General features: G+C 50.9%; 1 protein-coding gene across 3 annotated transcripts in view; it reads right to left on the bottom strand.

Moving 5' to 3' along the window:
- Positions 1-6,607: 6,607 nt before the first annotated feature.
- Greb1 (growth regulating estrogen receptor binding 1) overlaps positions 6,608-17,464 on the bottom strand; it is a 73,766-nt gene continuing 62,909 nt past the window's right edge. For all 3 annotated transcript variants that reach the window (XM_042680854.1, XM_042680855.1, XM_042680856.1), the window contains exons 26-32: positions 16,645-16,849; positions 16,238-16,412; positions 14,350-14,568; positions 13,169-13,304; positions 10,877-11,077; positions 9,706-9,844; positions 6,608-8,418 (exon numbers count right to left, since the gene is read on the bottom strand). In XM_042680854.1, the coding sequence (XP_042536788.1) occupies positions 8,255-8,418; positions 9,706-9,844; positions 10,877-11,077; positions 13,169-13,304; positions 14,350-14,568; positions 16,238-16,412; positions 16,645-16,849 (1,239 nt within the window). In that variant the 3' untranslated portion in view covers positions 6,608-8,254. The remainder of the gene's footprint in view (positions 8,419-9,705; positions 9,845-10,876; positions 11,078-13,168; positions 13,305-14,349; positions 14,569-16,237; positions 16,413-16,644; positions 16,850-17,464) is intronic.

The raw sequence follows: 17,464 nt of genomic DNA, 5'->3' as shown, positions 1-17,464 counted from the left end.
AATCTCCTCTTTTTTTTTCTTGTGCCAGTACTGGGGCTTGAACTCAGGGCATGAGCACTGTCCCTTAGCCTTGTTGTTCAAGGTTGGCACACTTGAACCACAGCTCTCCTTCTGGCCTTTGGTGGCTGACTGGAGATAGAAGTCTTACGGATTTTTCTGCCCAGGCCGAGTGCCGGTACTCAGAAGGCTGAGATCTAAGGATCACAGTCCAAAGCCAGCCCAGGTAGGAAAATCCGTGAGACTCATCTCCAATAAACCACTAGAAAACCAGAAGTGGTGCTGTGGCTCAAGTGGTGGAGTGCTCACCTTGAGCTGAAGAGTGCAGGGACAGCGCCCAGGCCCAGAGTTCAAGACTCCTGACCAAGAGAAAAAAAAAAAAAAATAAGCCTTACAGGCGTTAGCAGAAACTCCTTAAAAAAAAAAACAAACCTGCAAGTGAATCTGGAATCATTTCAAATTTTTAAAAAAGATGAATGAAAAAAAATCTCATGCTATTAGATTTTGGTGTATGTGTTCTGAAAAAAATTAGGTTCTGGACGGGCACACAGAGGGTCTGGGTACTGTCTGTGAACTTCTTTTTTTTTTTTTTGGTCAGTTGTGGGGCTTGAACGCTGGGCTTGGGTGCTGTCCCTCAGCTCTTCAGCTCAAGGTGAGCGCTCTACTGCTTTAGCCACAGCGCCACTTCTGGTTTCCTAGTTGTTTATTGGAGATAAGAGTCTCACAGACTTTCCTGCCCAGGCTGGCTTTGAACTGTGAACCTCAGATCTCAGCCTCCTGAGTAGCTAGGATTACAGGCATGAGCCACTGGTGCCCGGCTGTCTGTGAGCTTCTTTAGATTAGGTCTAGCACTCTACCACAGCCCCGCCCCACTCGTGTGTGTGTGTGTGTGTGTGTGTGTGTGTGTGTGTGTGTGTGTGTGTGTGTGTGGTTTACTGGAGATAAAAGTCTCATGGACTTTCCTGCCTGGACGGCTTTGAACTGCAATCAGATCTCAGCCTCCTGAGTAGCTAGTATTACCAGCCTAGATATCATTATTTTAAAGGGCAATCATAGGCTCCTTAGTGCTGAGTATAATTCTGTCTCAGCTGTCTATGTAGTTGTGTGGTAGTTGGCCTGACTGCTTGTTTGGATAAGACCAAAAGCAGTGGAAGTGTCCACTGACTGCACCAGCTCTGTCTCAGGGCCCTGACGTCATCAGTGTGCGTTTCCACTCTAGGGAGCTCTGGCCAGACTCTGAAAGACAGAGCAAGTGCTGCTCACCTGGGTCAGGTTCCTGTGGCTGCTTCTACTAAGCCACATGCACTGCACTGCTTAAGACAACACCAGTTACTCTCACAATTCCAGAGGCTCCGAATCTGACTCTGAGGGTGATGGCTCCTGTAGGGGCTCAAAGATCCTTCCTCTTCCAACTTGTCTCCTGGGTAAGCCGTGCCTTTCCCTCACCCCAGTCTCTGCTCCATTGTGCCATGGTGGAGTGCATTTGTGTTTCTCCTCTTTGTTTTTATGAGTTTCCTTCATTGCAGTGTCTTATCCTAGCTAACAGCCTTCATTTCAGGATGACTTCATCTAGTAACAACTCTATTTCCAAATAAAGTCACATTCTGAGGTGCAGGAGTAGGGAATAATCTATCTTCTGGGGGTTCAGCTCAGCCCTTGAACTCTCTCTTCAGAGTAAGCCGGGTTGCTTTTCCTGGGAGACACCACTTTATGGGGTAAGAACTAGCATTCGAGAGGCCCAAGGTCTCAGTTAAGAAAATGGGTGTCCTCCAGTTTCAGAAAGAAAGGAAGAAACTGGGGCGTTGTACTCGGTGAATGACAAATGCAGTCACACAATTCTAGCTTCTGCGCTGTGCGCCAAAGACTTTAAAAGTCTGCACCAAACTTCCCAACTGTTTTGTTCATTAAAATGCTAATCCCCTTGGAGCTGAGAAGTTGGCCAAGCCAGTAGACTGAGAAAGAAAACCAAGGAGCACCCTTGGTTTGCAATCCTCCCACAAATAAAAGCTGTCTGTAGACTGAAGCCAGAGCTAGCAAGCACGGAGCAAATTTCTTTATTAACAGATCTTTCTAAATGCCAGTGTTGGGTTGTCCAGACTCCTCCAATGCTATGTAGACTATGGGGTGTGTACTCAGAGCCAGCACCTCCAAAAAGCAACCTGATAACTGAGCTCCTTTAAAGTGCCTTCCCTTTCCAGGTGGCTCACACCCATGATCCTAGCTACTCAGGAGGCTGAGATCTGAGGATCGCAGTTTGAAGCCAGCCCAGGCAGAAAAGTGTGTGAGACTCTTATCTCCAATTAACTACCCAAAAAGCCAGAGATGGGGCTGTGGCTCAAGTGGCAGAGCACTAACCTTGAGCACAAAAGCTCAGGAACAATGCTCAAGCCCTGAGTTCAAACTCCAGAATCAGCACACACACACACACACACACACACACACACACACACACACACACACACACGGAAAAGCTCTTAGCTGGCCTTCAGTGGAAATAAACTGCTCACAATAGGAAGAAGCTGTAATGTTTGTGGCAAGGTGATTATACCTGCAGGCGTGACTAGCTGGTACAGAGTTGCTAAGCTGTGTGATCTTAGACAAGTTACTTAATCTCTCTGAGCCCTGGTTTCTTCTTCAGGAGGTTGAACCCGGTGATAGCTGCTTCTGAGTGTTCCTGTGTTCATGAAATTAAATAAGAGCTATTTAGTCACCTAGGAAGTGACTGGCAACATCACTGGAGCTCAGAAGCGTTTGCTACACTCTAATGTGTGCTTGGTGACTGACCCAATCTCTGGGTCTACTGCTTTCCAGCTCCCTGCCCCTCCCCTGACACAGCCTGCCTTGAGAATTCCAGAGCCTGTTGAAGAACAAATGTTGCTTGTTTGCAGTATTTCCATCTTCCATCATGACCTTCCCCTGAAAATGCTGGAAGGGTTCCGGGTTGTTCTTAGGGAACTACCTCTGCTGACCAGAGAAGCATCTGTGAGCCAGGATGGTAAGGAAACAGCTCTACAGCCAGCGTGGACGGGACCACAGGAAGGACTGCCCGAGCCGACCACAGGAGGGACTGCCCGAGCCTCCCAGAGCTGCCCCACCCACTGGGAGCCCCGGAGCTTTGCTGTTGGCTTTGGGCCACTGTTCTTGGGTTTTGAGGACTTTCTGGTTTCTCACATTTGAACATGAAACCATGGGGATATGAGGTACAGACTTGGGAGACGTGAGGGTCTCGACAATGGCGTGTTCTGGCTGTGTTTGGGCTGCCAGAGGTGCATGAACAGGGTTTCTGTTCAAAACCATAGAGACTACATGAGAGGGCCAGCCTTCATCAGGGTTGAGAAGAAATAAGCATGAAGCTAGAAGCTTCCTTCCCCAGAAAGGAGTCGGGTTCTACAGCACCAAGCAATAGCACAGTTAAAATTCTACCTTAGCCAGGAACCAGTGACTCACTCCGGTAATCTTAGCTACTCAGGAGGCGGAGATGTGAGGATCACAGCTTGAAGCCAGCCCAGGCAGGAAAGTCCATGAGACTCTTAGCTCCAATTAACCACCAGAAAACCAGAGGTGGAGCTGGGGTTCAAGTGGTAGAGCACCAACCTTAAGTGAAAAAACTAAGGGACAGTGCCCAGCTCCTTAGTTCAAGCCCCAGTCCTCCCCTCCCTCCCTCCTTCCCACATAACATATAGACAAAATCAAAAGAAACATGCCGTTTTCTCCTCCAGCTGAGTGCTTGCAGAATTACATTTGCTTTCTAATTGATGCTGAGGGCCGGCTCCATGACTATGTGTCATGCTCACCTTCTGGAAGCTACCATGTTTCCACAGTGAATCTGGCAAGCCAATCTCAACAAGGCACCTAATATATTTGCTTTGTGGGTACCACCCAGCTCACAGGCTGGATTGCCAGGTAGAACTTGCTCCCTGTGCACCTGAGCCTCAAACACCCCTGGCAGCCTGAGTGTTCCATCACCAGAAGGGTCCCAAAAAGATGGACCCCGCAAGGGTAGGTTTTGGCAGGCCTGACTGCATGATGGACACTACACATATTGGAACATTCTGGCAGTTTCCCTAGTTCTACCATGTGAGTAGCTGAGGACAACTGGTCAACCCCAGAAGGTAAACTCATGAACACTGTAGCTGTGAGGGGCTGGAATGGAGGCATCATCTTTGGGTTTTGCCCCTGGAATTTATTTATTTTATTTTTTGTTGGTCGTGGGGCTTGAACTCTGGGCTTGGGTAGCCCCTGGAATTTATGAGAGGAGTAATACTCATCTGTGATGGCATCTCTATTTTGTGGCATTTCATTATTGGGACATCTCCCAGGGCCATCAAGTGGCATAAGGCTAGAGGACATAGCTCACAGTGATTATTGGCCAAGAGAGGTTAAGCTGTGCTGAAGTAACAAGCCATCTCTGAAATCACAAGCTTCTCAAGGGCATGAGGCAGTGATACCTCCAAACACCATTGTTGGTGATAGGAGAGAAGAATCCAGACGGAATTTTCCCTACAAGGGAACCTCGTTGGGAAAGGTGCTCAGTTCAAGTTCAGACAACCTGGGACCCAGACCACAGGTGCAGACTGGCTTCCTGACACCGCCTAAACCGGGTCTCCTTCCCACTCCTTTACCTAAAAGTCCTCTGTGGTTTGAGGCAACATTGAATGTGTATTCTATTTTGCCTGAGAAAATACTTAATTGTCTTGCAGTCTAAATGTTATGAGGGAAAGCCCATTGGTAGGAGAATCTAGGATGATGCCTTGAACACATTGGGTCTAAAAGGCAGGGAACAGCAGCTGGGTGCCACTAGTGGCTCACGCCTGTAATCCCAGCTGCTCAGGAGGTTGAGATACGAGGACTGAAGTTCGAAACCAGCCCAGGCAGGAAAGTCCATGAGATTTCTTATCTCCAATTATCCACCAAACAAAGCCAGAATTGGAGCTGTGGCTCGAGTGGTAGAGCGCTAACCTTGAGCAAAAAAAAGCTCAAGAATAGATCCCAGGCCCTGAGTTCAAGGCCCCCCACCACACACACACAAAGTTAAGGAACATCAAAAAAAATTTCCACCTATTCACCTACCTCAGATGACATGGGAAGATTCATGCTTCTGAGAGTATCCAGTCTGCAGTCACTCAGAAAGCCCCAATTCTACCAAGCATCTAGCTGAGAAAATAACAAATGAAGTCAAGGAAGATAAGTTGGATCTTAGGCTTAAAGAATAAAGATTTCTTTGGAGTTTTAACTCCACTTTGCTTTTCATTGTGCTTCTTTTATATTTTAATGTCCTTGAATTTTAACTGAGAGACTGATTTTGTCCCTTGAATTTAGGCTATGAGAGGATTAGTACTCAGGTGTGGTGGCATCTCTATTTTGTGGGCATCTCAAGATTGGAACATCTCCCAGAGCCACCAGGTGGCATCATGCAAGTCAAGATAGGGTAGGCTGTGCTGAAGTAACAAGTGAGCCTTGCAATAGTTTAAAATTGTCCACTGGTTCTTCTCAGAGAACTTCATTCACAGGGGAAGGGGGGCTCTGTTCCAGGCTCTGGCACCTCCCATCTCCCTGCCCAGTCTTTAAAACATTACCTTTAAGTAACTGAATTCAACATGTCAGTTTATGAGTCTAGTGCATCCTGATCAATGTCACCCCGGCAACCACCCCCACATCTCTCCCAACACCACGCATTCCCTTAATGTTCCTAGCTCCGTTTTCATATACGTACATTGAATATTATGACTGCATTCTCCCACATTTCCCTCTCCATTTGCCTACCCCTCCCCTGGACCTCGCCCCTGATACCCAAGTTCCAGCTTCCTGAGATAGATCTTGTTAGACTGTAAGTTCGTTGTTCAAAGGACTTTCACCATTGGAACCCTCCCCTGCATATTCCAGAGTTTTGATGCCTTTGTGCATAGGTATTTATATATGCCTATGACCCTGTATATGTTTACACACATGTGTATATATTAGACTTAACTTCTCCATATGTGAGGAAACATTATCTTTTGTATCTTTGGGCCTGATTTGCTTCACTTAACGTTTTTCCCAGGTCCATCCGCTTTCTCTGCAAATGACGTAGTATCATTTTTCCTAACAGATGAATAAAATTCCTATGTATATAATATGAATATATATGTGTGTATATATATATATATATATATATATATATATATATCATTCTCTTGATCTACTCATCCAGTGAAGAATGTCTAGGCTGTTTCTGCACAACTACATTTTTACTGCACAACACACCATAGCCAAGTTATGGGAATATCCCACAGCCTCTCTTCTAAGTACACAGCCCTCAAACTGCCCTGCTGTTTCCCCTGTCCGTCATCCTAACAAAGCCTCCAGGCCCCACTTACCTCAGCAGGAAGCCCACAGTGCTCCAGACCGTCCTTCCTGGGTAGCAGGCAGTTCTGGTTGGGGCTCCCGTCCCCTCCGTCTTTGTCTTCTGAAGGAAACACTCTGTCTTCCTTTTCTCTTTCAGAAATTCCTCCATGTATTAATATAGACCACCGCTATAGTTGGAGGCTTCTTTAAGCAGGGAGTCCCCCAAGATTAGTGCCCACATGAATTCCTCCCAAAGTACCACAGCAAACACCCCCAAACAAACAAGAAGTGCATAATGGGCTTTATTGATAAGACTGGAACAGGCAACAGGATTACTCTGGGGATTTTCCCTCCCAAGTTTAAATTAACTAACAAAAATGGAGGAATGACACAGGAGCTGATATTTACAAAAGGACAATTTTAACTAAAGAAGGTCAGTTTTTAATCCAAAATAGGAATGGCATAAACAAAGTTATCCTTATATAAACCTTGATCTAAATATTTTATATTCGTAGACTTTTAAACGGAAGGGAAGATTGACAAATTCTTTGGCATCATCTTGTAAAACAGTTTCTTCTTGGATTATTATCAATCACAGTGCTTAGAAATGTCTCAGACGGACATAGAACACATTCTGATGAGTGTATTTTTTTAGTGTCTCTAAACGTTTTCCTTTTGCCCTGGGCCACTTCAAAAGCAGTGTAGGGTGGGGACCTGGACCGTGGAGTCCAGAAGCCAGGAGTCTGAAGTGTGCTTCTAGTTCTTTCCAGCAGTATGACCTTGGTGAGCTACACTCTTTAGCATCCCAACCCTTGCATCTTTGAAATGGGAGCTGTCAGATGGCCACACAAGGCTGTGCAAAGGATTCAAGATAAATCGTGTACCAGCATCTGGCCCATAGGTGGCGCTCTAATATGATGCTTTAAACAGCATCCTGGCCTAGTTGATTATGAATAGGAATTCATGGCACATACCAGCTCGCTTCTCTCGGGACAGGTGAGCCTCTTCCCAAAGGAAACAAGCACGAATAAGAGAAAACTAGTTAAGAAACTGAAAAAGAAACTGAGCTTCAATAAATTATAATCATAAGTCTAGTTCTTAACTATCTTATGTATCACTTTGGTTGCTTTTAATTGTTTTTAATCAAGTAAACAATTTAATCGTCTTTCCTTTGTAAGGCAAATTTCAGAACCAACTCAACCATTTTAATTTCCTCCGTAAAGCCCTTTTAGTTTTCAAGAAAGCTACTTTGCAATTTGGCCCTTTCTAAGAGGTAGGGTATTTGCCCTCCATTATTTTAATAGAATCTTATTTTCTTTGAAGTAAAACAACTCATTTTACCTCAGTGAGTTTGATGCCTTTGGGCTAGCTTCTTACAGGAGCAAACTTGTAGACAATTAAATAATTCTTATGAAAATGAACCCCTTTTTGCTTCTTGTCCCTAATCTCTATGGTGAAATTGTTCCTTTGGAATATTGCTTTGTAGAAGGCTGTAGGGAAATCTACTTACTGAAATCACATCTACTGCCTGAATACTGGCACCTCAATGAGATATCTCAAGATTCTTTAGATCAAAAAGTCAAGTGTGTCGTGGAAGCCTAGGAACGGCAGGACCACAGGGGAAAACTTCATTCTTCACAAATGCTAAACAGCCTAGGGCATTTGGTTTGGCCCAGAATGGAGTTCTGGGCTTTCAGTTCTGTCCAGTGGGGACCCATCCTCACGCTGTCTGTCACCCATGCCTGGGCCTGCATGTCACGTGTGCCCTGAGCGGCTGCAGAGCGACGGCCTGGGTCTATTCCAGTTCCAGTACCCCGAGGTCCAAGACTTCCTTTAGCCTAGCAGTAGGAGGGATCTGAGCACCCCACTCCGCTAGGAGCTCCTCTAGGAGCTCTGCCGGCCTCTCTCTCTCTCTTTCTCTTACTCCTGAATCTCAGATGTGCCGTCCAGTGAGAAAAAAGAGCGGGCGGTCCTCCTTTGCGTTGGCTGTCTGGAACTCATCCCGCAGCCGGAACTGCCACTCATCTTCCAGCTCCAGGCGGACGACGGTCTGACGAAGTGAGTTCCGGTCCTGACAGATCACGCACAGGGTGGCACCTGCAATGGCGACGGCAGAGGGGTGAGTTTTTCCCAAAGGACACCTGCTGCAAGGTCCCATGGGCGATGGCAAACAGGAGGACATGGGAGGCTGTGCAGACAGGAAGAGCCGAGGGCTGATGGCTCTCATTCCTCCGAGTGATTATCCATCCCAGCAAGACGGACAGTGGGACCAGGGCCTGTCGGGTCAGCCTTGGGGAGAGGACAACATGGAGGTCAAAGAAAAGCTGAAGAGCAGGGCCGGCCACCGGTGGTTCGCGCCTGTAATCCTAGCTACTCAGAAGGCTGAGATCTGAGGACGGCAGTTCAAAGCCAGCCTGAGAAGAAAAGTCCCCAAGACTCTATCTCCCATTAGCTTCCAATTAACTTGATCTGTGGCTCAGGTGGTAGAGCACTAGCCTTGAACAAAAAAAGCTTAGGGACAGGGCCCAGACCCTGAGTTCAGACCTTAGTGCTAGCACGCACACATGTGCACACACATGCACGGACACATGCGCACACACACACACACACACACTCACATTAAAGAGCAGCACAGAGGAGGCAAATAGAAGGAGAGCGACATGTCTGACTGCAAATCAAGCAGTATGGACACCCGCTCTGGGCTGACACACCTGGTCCATCCCCATCTTCTCTGCTGCCTTAGGCCTGGGCTGATTCCTACCTTCCCCCACGTGCCCAGCTAGGAGAATTCCTCCCCCCACCCTGCAACGGGCACACAGCACACCCATCATTCAGAGTTCGGTGTTCATATTCCCACAAGGCTCTCTCCCTCCCTCCCTGCGTGTCCAGTCTTCGCTTTGGGGGCTGTTTCCTGAGGGCAGAGGTAGTGGGATGAACTTCACACTACCCCCCCCCCCACCCCAGGCCTTGTGCTGCCCTGCTGGCTCCTCGAGCACCTGCTAGAGTGGAAGGCCAGCCCTGCACACGGAGGCCCACTGAGGACCCGGATGTGACTCATAGAATGAGTATCTGTGCGTCTCATCCACTCCAGTAGGAAAGGAGAGGGGCTAGAGAGAGCACACCACAGTGGCCCTGAATGCTGACAGAAAGCTCTGGAAGGGGAAAACGACACAGGTGAGACTATCTGCCAGTCACCCCAAAGAAAGGGGATGTGTGTTTGTCTCTGCTCAACAAGTACAAGGGGAAGAACCCCAGGAAGCAAATCACAGCTTTCTGGTACTCTCCCCTTCCTGAGCCTCAGTTTACCCAGACAGGGATCAAGCCAGAGGTCCTGCCATCAAAGATGTCAGCTCATCAAGTCAAGAAGCAGGACCAGAGTGTTACCTTTAAGAAAATGAAACTTTTTCAAGAAGCTGGCTCCCACAAAGGAGTCGCAGAGGTAGAGCAGGAGCCCGCTGAACTTCAGCTCTGAGCAGCTGGCATTGAGAGAGTGCGGCCTGGAGCTCACATAGCAAACGGAAATCTGAAAAAGAACGGACCCAAGACTAGCGCCACTTCCATGCAGCGCTCGGCGACCAGGGGCTCACACCCAACAAACCTCTTGGCCAAGGTCAAGATCGGTAGAAGGTGAGGGTGAGGGTTGGGGAGGCGGGGGAAGAATGGAGATATAACACTGTCCTGCTATTTCCAAACTCATATCTAGGAGGTAGATCCAGACTTGTTACATTCATGAATTGATCTGAGATTCAGAAATGTCATGCTGTCAGAGTTGAGTGGGATTGAAAGCATCTTCTATTTAGGGATGGAATCCAGTTCGCTCAGCCTCGTTCTTGCTCGTTACCAGGCAGGGCTAGACAGCTGAGACGCGGGGTTCAATGCGGGTGGCCCTCAGAACCCATGGGTTCCCTCCCCATCCACGGACCCAGCGAAGCACCAATCAAAAATATCTGGGAAAACTCAGGCTCATGCCTACATAATCCCAGCTAAATGCTCTGGAGGCTGAGATCTGAGGATCACGGTTCAAAGCCAGCCAGGGCAGACAAATCTGAAAGGTTCTTATCTCCAATTAACTAGACAAAAGCCAAATGTGAGGGCATGGTTCAAGTGGTAGAGATCCAGGTGTGAGAGAAAAAGTCAAGCAAGATGACAAGGTCCCAAGTTCAAGCTCCAGTTCTGGCACAAATATGCATGGATGTATACATGCATTTTTGGTATGCATGCATGCATGTATGTATGTATGTATGTGTGTATGTATAAATATATGTGTGTACATATAGACATAGAGAGAAAAAGCTGTGAAAAGTTGTATGTTACTGGACATGTGCAGGCTATTTCCCTATGCAATATAGTATTTGCATGGGCTTTGGGCGAAATAATGTAGCGATGGTTTAAAGTGCCCGGACGTGGCTCAGTGACCTGCCAGTGTTGTAGCAGTGTCTGGTGTGCACAGGGTACTGGGTCTGTCTGGTCAGTCCCCGTGGGCTCCATCTGGGATGCCAACCCACCTCTGTTCCCAGGGGTCCCTCCACCCCATGGGTCCCGTGGCGGGCGCTACCTGTGATCCCAGGTTGAGGTAACAGTCCACGGACAGCACGGGGTGGCTGCGGTTCTTCAGGGACAGTGGGAAGAAGCGGGGACTGTGATACTGGAGGAATTTCTCGAGCAGGAGCTGGGCTGGGGCCGCCAGGAACGTGTGTTTGCTGTCCGGGGCACAGATGTACTGGGCCGGCACAATGGCCACGGAGCTGTCAGACACCTGCCAGGGAGAGCGGGGTGTGGGCGTCAACCGAGCTGCTCAGCCATGCCATGAATTAAGAACACAAGCCTCAAGTCAGGTGCCAGGGGCTCATGCCCGTAATCCTTGCTACTCAGAAGGCTGAGATCCGAGAATCACTGCCCCAAGCAGGCCCAGACAGAAACATCCAAGCCACTCAGATTCCCAATTAACCAACAAAAAGCTGGAAGTGAAAGCATGGCTCAAGATGTAGAGTACTAGCCTTGAATACTAGCTAAGCAAAGGTACAACAAGGCCCTGAGTTCAAATCCCAGTACTGGCACAAAAATACGCACACCTCAAGGATAAGATTGCCATGAAGAAAAATTAGGCTTTGTGGAAATGAGGTCTGGAAAGTGACCGATGCGAGGGGCGGGGGTTGTAGCTATGGGGTCTCCCATGCAGAAAACTGAACGAATGCTCCGTAGGAAACCAAAGAAACCACAGAGACGCCTCCCCAGCACGCTCCTGGGGGTAGCCACCCTCACCCCAACCTCTGGACCTGCGCTACATCATGTCCTCCTCCCCGCCCTCCCTCCAGCCCTCAGAGCCCCCCAGCCCTCGCCATCACCCACACGTCTCCCATACAGACTGTTCAGTAAGTAAAATGGAACAGATCCTCTGTCAGAAACACCACCACGGTTCTTTGTTGCTTCTACCGAAAAGTCTAGATCTTTCCCATGCTGGCAGCAGAAACACGTCTGGCTCTTCCCTCTCACCCGGCCTGGCTTTCCAGGCTTCCCGCTCGGGGATCCGCCCCGGGGTTGCCCTGTGGCCTTTGCACATGGACCTCTCCTACCCCAAGCTTCTCACCACGGACTTGAACCTAACCTCTGCCTCAGCTGCAGGCTGCGCACATACGGGTGACACATACATAAGTGGCAGCAATGAAGTGATCTCACTCCCATGAAAGACCACAAAATAGTTCACGCTTTCCTCCACAGAACCAATGTGGAACGTAACCTAATAGAAAATAACATTATGTTCAAGATTGAAATGAAGATTCAGAAATGACACTGAGGAACAACAAAAAAAAATTAACAGTTTTAAAGGTATATCAATCAGAAGGGGTGACATTGTCCAAGAAGAAATGTACTGGTTACCTAACTTACGTAACTGTAACACCTCTGTACATCACCCTTCTAATAATAATAACACCAGCTGGGTGCTGGTGGCTCATTCCTGTAATCCAACCTGGGCAGGAAAGTCCATGAGACTCTTATCTCGAATGAATGAGCAGAGAACCAGAAGCAGCACTGTGGCTCAAAATGGTAGAGTGCTAGCCTTGAGCAAAAGAGTTCAGGGACAGCGCCCACATCACCCCCCCCCAAAAAAAAAGGAAGAAGAACAAATATGATAAAGATCCCAATTCTTCTCAATTGGAACTATAATTCCAACACAATTTCAGCTGACGAAGCCCCAGTGGTGTTGCCTTAGCTCAATGGCTCCTAAGTTCTCCTGTGAGGCCTCCTAGTTTTAGGGGCTGCTATGCCGTATAAGAAATGAGGGTGGGCTGTGGGGGGGGGGGGGTGTGGAGCTAATGTCTGAATCTAGGCCTGGCCCAGCTCAGCAAAGAGCCGGCAGAGACCAAGAAGGGCAGAGACAAGGCAAAGAAGCTGGTATTGGAGCTAAGATTCAAGGCTGGCTGCAGGTGATAAACAAGGACCTTCAGGCAGAGATAACAAAACTCTGGGACTCTCTCCATGTCACCTTAAACTGCCTGCACCTGCCGAGTCAGAGCCGTCTCCATGTGGTCTCTCGCGGACAGCTCCCGCACTAAGCAGCCTGTAGGGCCAGGCTAATGGCTCCTGGCCAGGCACCATCCCAGGGGCCCCTGCCATTCCTGACCCAGCGGCGTGGCCAAGGCCCACCGCAAAGGCTGTTGGTGAAGGCCGTGCATCGAGTAGCAACCTAGAACATCCCGGTTAAAGTCCGTGAGGAGAGTATCTTTGCTAACCCCTCCCAGGGGTCCCCAGAGAGACCAGGAGGCGCCCGCCATGGCTCGCTCCTCAGCTCTCACGTCCCACGGCCCAGCTGTGTCCTGGCCTCGTGCCGGCCGCGCACCGTGCTCACCTTGGACGTGATATGGAAGGACCTGTGTCCACCCACGGCGATCTGCTTCTTCATCACGCTGAAGCGGTTGAAGCGGCAGAGCAGGAGGCCGGCGCTGTGCAACCTCAGGTTGAAGTCCACGTCGTCACATGTGAACCTGACCGAGCAGAGGAGCCCATCGGACCGGCCCAGAGCCCCGGCCCACCGCCACTCCCTCGAGGCCTGCAGCGAGGCCGGGTCATGGGGGCGGGCGGGCTTTGCTCCCATCTCCAGGCCTTATTCTAGGGGACTACTCGGGAGGCTGAGCGAAGGGAAGGGGGGAACCAGCACAGCCCCAGGGTAAGCGTGGGTGCTTGTTCTAGCTGAGGGACAGGCTAGAGAGAAGGCGCCTGGCTATGCTGAAAGCTGCCAAGTGGCAGGAGGCAGGCCGCAGGCAGGTGGCCAGCCCACACCCCTGAGCGGACCGGCGTGGGCACATGCCACTGCCTGGCCTATGAACACACTCAACCGACGTATTTCCACAGCTAGACACCAGAAGCTACTCATGGAAATTATTTCATTGTTTTTTCCAATGGGGATGCTCTTTTTGAAACAAAGGGGACATATTTGTACCCAGGCACCAGTAACTCACACCTGTGATCCTAGCTACTCAGGAAGCTGAGATCCGAGGATCTCAGTTTGAAGCCAGCCCAGGCAGACAAATCCATGGGACTCTTAGCTCCAATTAACCACCAAAAGGCTAGAAGTGGAGCTGCAGCTCAAGTGGAAGAGCACCAGCAGCCTTGAGTTGAAAAAGCTAAGGGGCAGCTCCCAGGCCCTGAGTTCAAGCTCTAGGATCAGAAAACAGACACAAAAACGAAGTGAGGTATTTGAAGAGGGAGCCCCAAACACGCAATACACAGCACAAGTGAGCTGATGAATGAAGCAGAATAACTTTATGGAAATAGGCAACCTTATACAGCACTGGATATGGGTGAGGACTGGAAGCCAGGCCAACGCTGTGGGCAGAGCCTCTGTTGGGCTGTCCTACAGGTGGAGGTGCGGGGACATCTGTGGGGTCTGCCCAAGGCCCTCCCCGCGCCCACCCCATGCTCAGGGCCCCAGGGAGCGGCCGCCCTGCTCCCCTCGCCTCGCCCAGCTGGAGCCCAGGGCACCCCTCCTCACACCCACGCTGGGCTCCTCACACGGGGCCTGGTGCTCACCGGTTCTGGTTGTACTGCACATTCTGTGTGAGATCCACATTGAGGATGATGAAGTCGTGCACGTGGCAGTGGGAGAAAGGCTCTCGCACCTGGCTCTGCCTCGTCTTGCTGGCCCATTTCCGCAGGCCGATCAGGGCGTAGTGCGTGATGTTCGGGGAGGCCTCGATGTGCTGCATGATGTGCTTCAGAGAGACGCTCCTCTCCGACCATGAGAAGTCCCTGCGGGAGGCGTCCGTGATGCCCCAGGCTGACGGGCCTCTGGGCGGCAGGGTGGCTTCGCGCTTGCAGGGTTGGCGCAGACCGCGGCCACCACCGGCCTCCAGGGGCAGGCGCCACGCCACGCATTTCACCTTTGTGGTCATTTCCTTCTGTGGCACAGGCTCTCACCCATGTCCTTAACTTAGGTCGTAAATCAGTTAAGCCTCACAAGAAAGGGTAGCCTGGGTATCAACACCCTCAAAGGTGATGAAATCAGCCCCCAAAATGATCTAGTTGCTGATGTGAAGTCACATCACAGGCCTAACAAAGCCAGGAGCTGGCGTCACGTTAGCAGGAGAGCCCGATGGAGCCAAGAGGGGCATCTCTGGAATTCTCATGTCTGCTCCTTCATATGGGTTTGATTAAACAGGCGTGCTCAGTTTGCGAGAACTTCTGTCTATCTATCCTAAGTATGAACCTTTCCTTCTTCTGAGGGGACTGGGGTTTGAACTCGGGGCTTTGTGTTGCTAGGCAGGCGCTCTACCCTGTAAGTCACACCTTCAGACGTTAATGCTCTAGCAATTTTTTGTTTGTTTGGTTTTTGTCAGTCGTAGGGCCTGAACTCTGGGCCTGGGCGCTGCCCCTCAGCTCTTTAACTCAAGGCTAGCGCTCTACCACTTGAACCACAGCGCCATTTCTGGCTTTTTCTGTTTATGTGGTGCTGAGGGCCTCATGCATGTGAGGCAAGCAATCTACCACTGAGCCACCTTCCCAGCCCTATGCTCTAACAACTTTTAAGACAGGGTCTCATTGTTAGCCTGGCCTGCCATGGAATGACAGGTATGTACTGCCTCCGCCAGCCTTTCTCTGTTAAGGTGGTAAGTGGAGAATGCTTGCCATTGCTGGCCTTGAACCTCAATCCTCTTGATGTCAGCCTCCCATGTGGCTGGGACAACAAGCATGAGCCACCACTGCCTGGCTTCTTTTCATTGTGTGTGTGTGTGTGTGTGTGTGTGTGTGTGTGTGTGTGTGTGCATGTGTGTGTACTATAAACATGCACTTACTGTACATGCATATACTTACTATATACACATATATTTACTGAATGTTATTTACCATATGCATATGTACCTATTCAAGACATATACAAACATATGCATGTGTGTGTACACACAGTAACTCTACAGTGCCTATGTATTCTGTGCCTTGGTAATGGATTGGAAGGATGTGAAGAAAGCTGGGCTGGGTTTGGAACATGGGTCCTGCCACAGGCAGGTGGTGGGGTCTTCCTCAAAGGTGACACAGGCCCCTGGCTGAGGGCTCTGTGCGTGGATGGAGGCTGTACCCCTGGGCCCCTCCCTGCCCCGCTCCCCGGGGCAGCCCACGTCCCCCCATCCCCCACGTCCCCCTCCCCTGCCCTGCTCCCCGGGGCAGCCCGCATCCCCCCATCCCCCACGGCCCCCCATCCCCCGCGCCCCCCTCCCCTGCCCAGCTCCCCGGGGCAGCCCGCATTCCCCCATCCCCCACAACCCCCACATACCCCTCCCCTGCCCAGCTCCCCGGGGCAGCCCGCGTCCCCCCCATCCCCCACAACCCCCCAGTCCCCGTGCCCCCCTCACTGACCCCGCTCCCCGGGGCAGCCCGCATCCCCCCATCCCCCACGGCCCCCCATCCCCCGCGCCCCCCTCACCGGCCCCGCTCCCCCACGCAGTCCACATCCACGGCGTTCCACATGACACAGGAGTCGTCGGAAATCACGATGAACGGCCAGATGTCCTGGGGCTTGATTCCAAGCTCCTCCTGCCGGCTCCGCTCCAGCTCCAGGTTATGGTAGGACAGCTCCTTGATCAGGAAGTGGGCAGCCCCTGGAACGAACGGACATGTCCGACGCGGGTCTGCCCTGTACTCTCACGCCAGGAAGGACCTCATCCCACACCAGGCCAGCGCCATGTCCTTCCTCCACTGCCCGCCGATGAGGAAAACGCCCCTCGCCAGCCTGCTCACGTGGTAGAGTACCTGCCTAGCAAGTGTGGGGTCCTGAGTTCAAACCCCAGTGCCGTGAAATGGCCAGCCAGTGGGGGTGGGGGAAACACCTACCAACGCCAGCACTGTTGAAGATGCTCGGGAGCACCAGCATGATGTGGTTGGGCCAGTACTTCTTATAAATGGCCATTTCATACTCCTTGACCACCAGCACGTGCAAATGGCTGGCTCCGTCCATCGCGTGGTACAGATTAAAGAGCCCGTGCTCGTGGCGGCCCGTGGTTGGAGTGAATGTTGGGCTTTTGATGCATTCGTGACTCTGCAGAGGAGAAGCATGCGGTGAGCGTGTGCAAACTCTCCCCCTCCATCCTCGGAGGATGGGGTCTCACTTCCACACCCCTCAAACCCCAGGGAGATGTGCGACTCCACTGTACCAATAAAATGCAGCAAAAATGATCCGGTGCCAGTTCCGTCGCCCGTGAGGGAGCCTGGGCTAGCCTGGCACGAGAGGCTCAGCAGAGATGCCAGGCCCACCCCAGCCAGCTGCCGGCCCCCTCAGCCGGCTCAGACGCAAGAGTGAACACAACTCAGCCCCGAGGACACGGCCAGTGACCCTCACCCAGGCTGCAGATCCCCGGAAGAAGCAGCCAAATACTGCTGGGTTCAAAAACTAGCCCCTATCCACAAACCAAACCCATTGCCCTCTCCTGTGAGACTTCCAGGTTATAAGTCTGTTTTCTGGCTGCGTTAGGGCTTCTCCCTCTGAATCTCTCAAAGCGCCCGCTGTGCAGGTGTGTACGCAGCCGATGCTCATGGCTGATGACTGAGAGGCGGTCATGGGTAAGTGTGTCCTCTTCTGACAAATCCACCGACATGGCTGGGACAGCCTTATCCCCAAGGGCCCTTGGGAGCTTGGCACAAGATGGCCAGTGCT

The sequence above is a fragment of the Dipodomys spectabilis genome, unplaced genomic scaffold (assembly GCF_019054845.1).
Source record: "Dipodomys spectabilis isolate Male_0828 unplaced genomic scaffold, ASM1905484v1 ptg000066l, whole genome shotgun sequence".
NCBI lineage: Eukaryota > Metazoa > Chordata > Mammalia > Rodentia > Heteromyidae > Dipodomys > Dipodomys spectabilis.
This window is presented reverse-complemented; position numbering and strand designations above follow the sequence as displayed.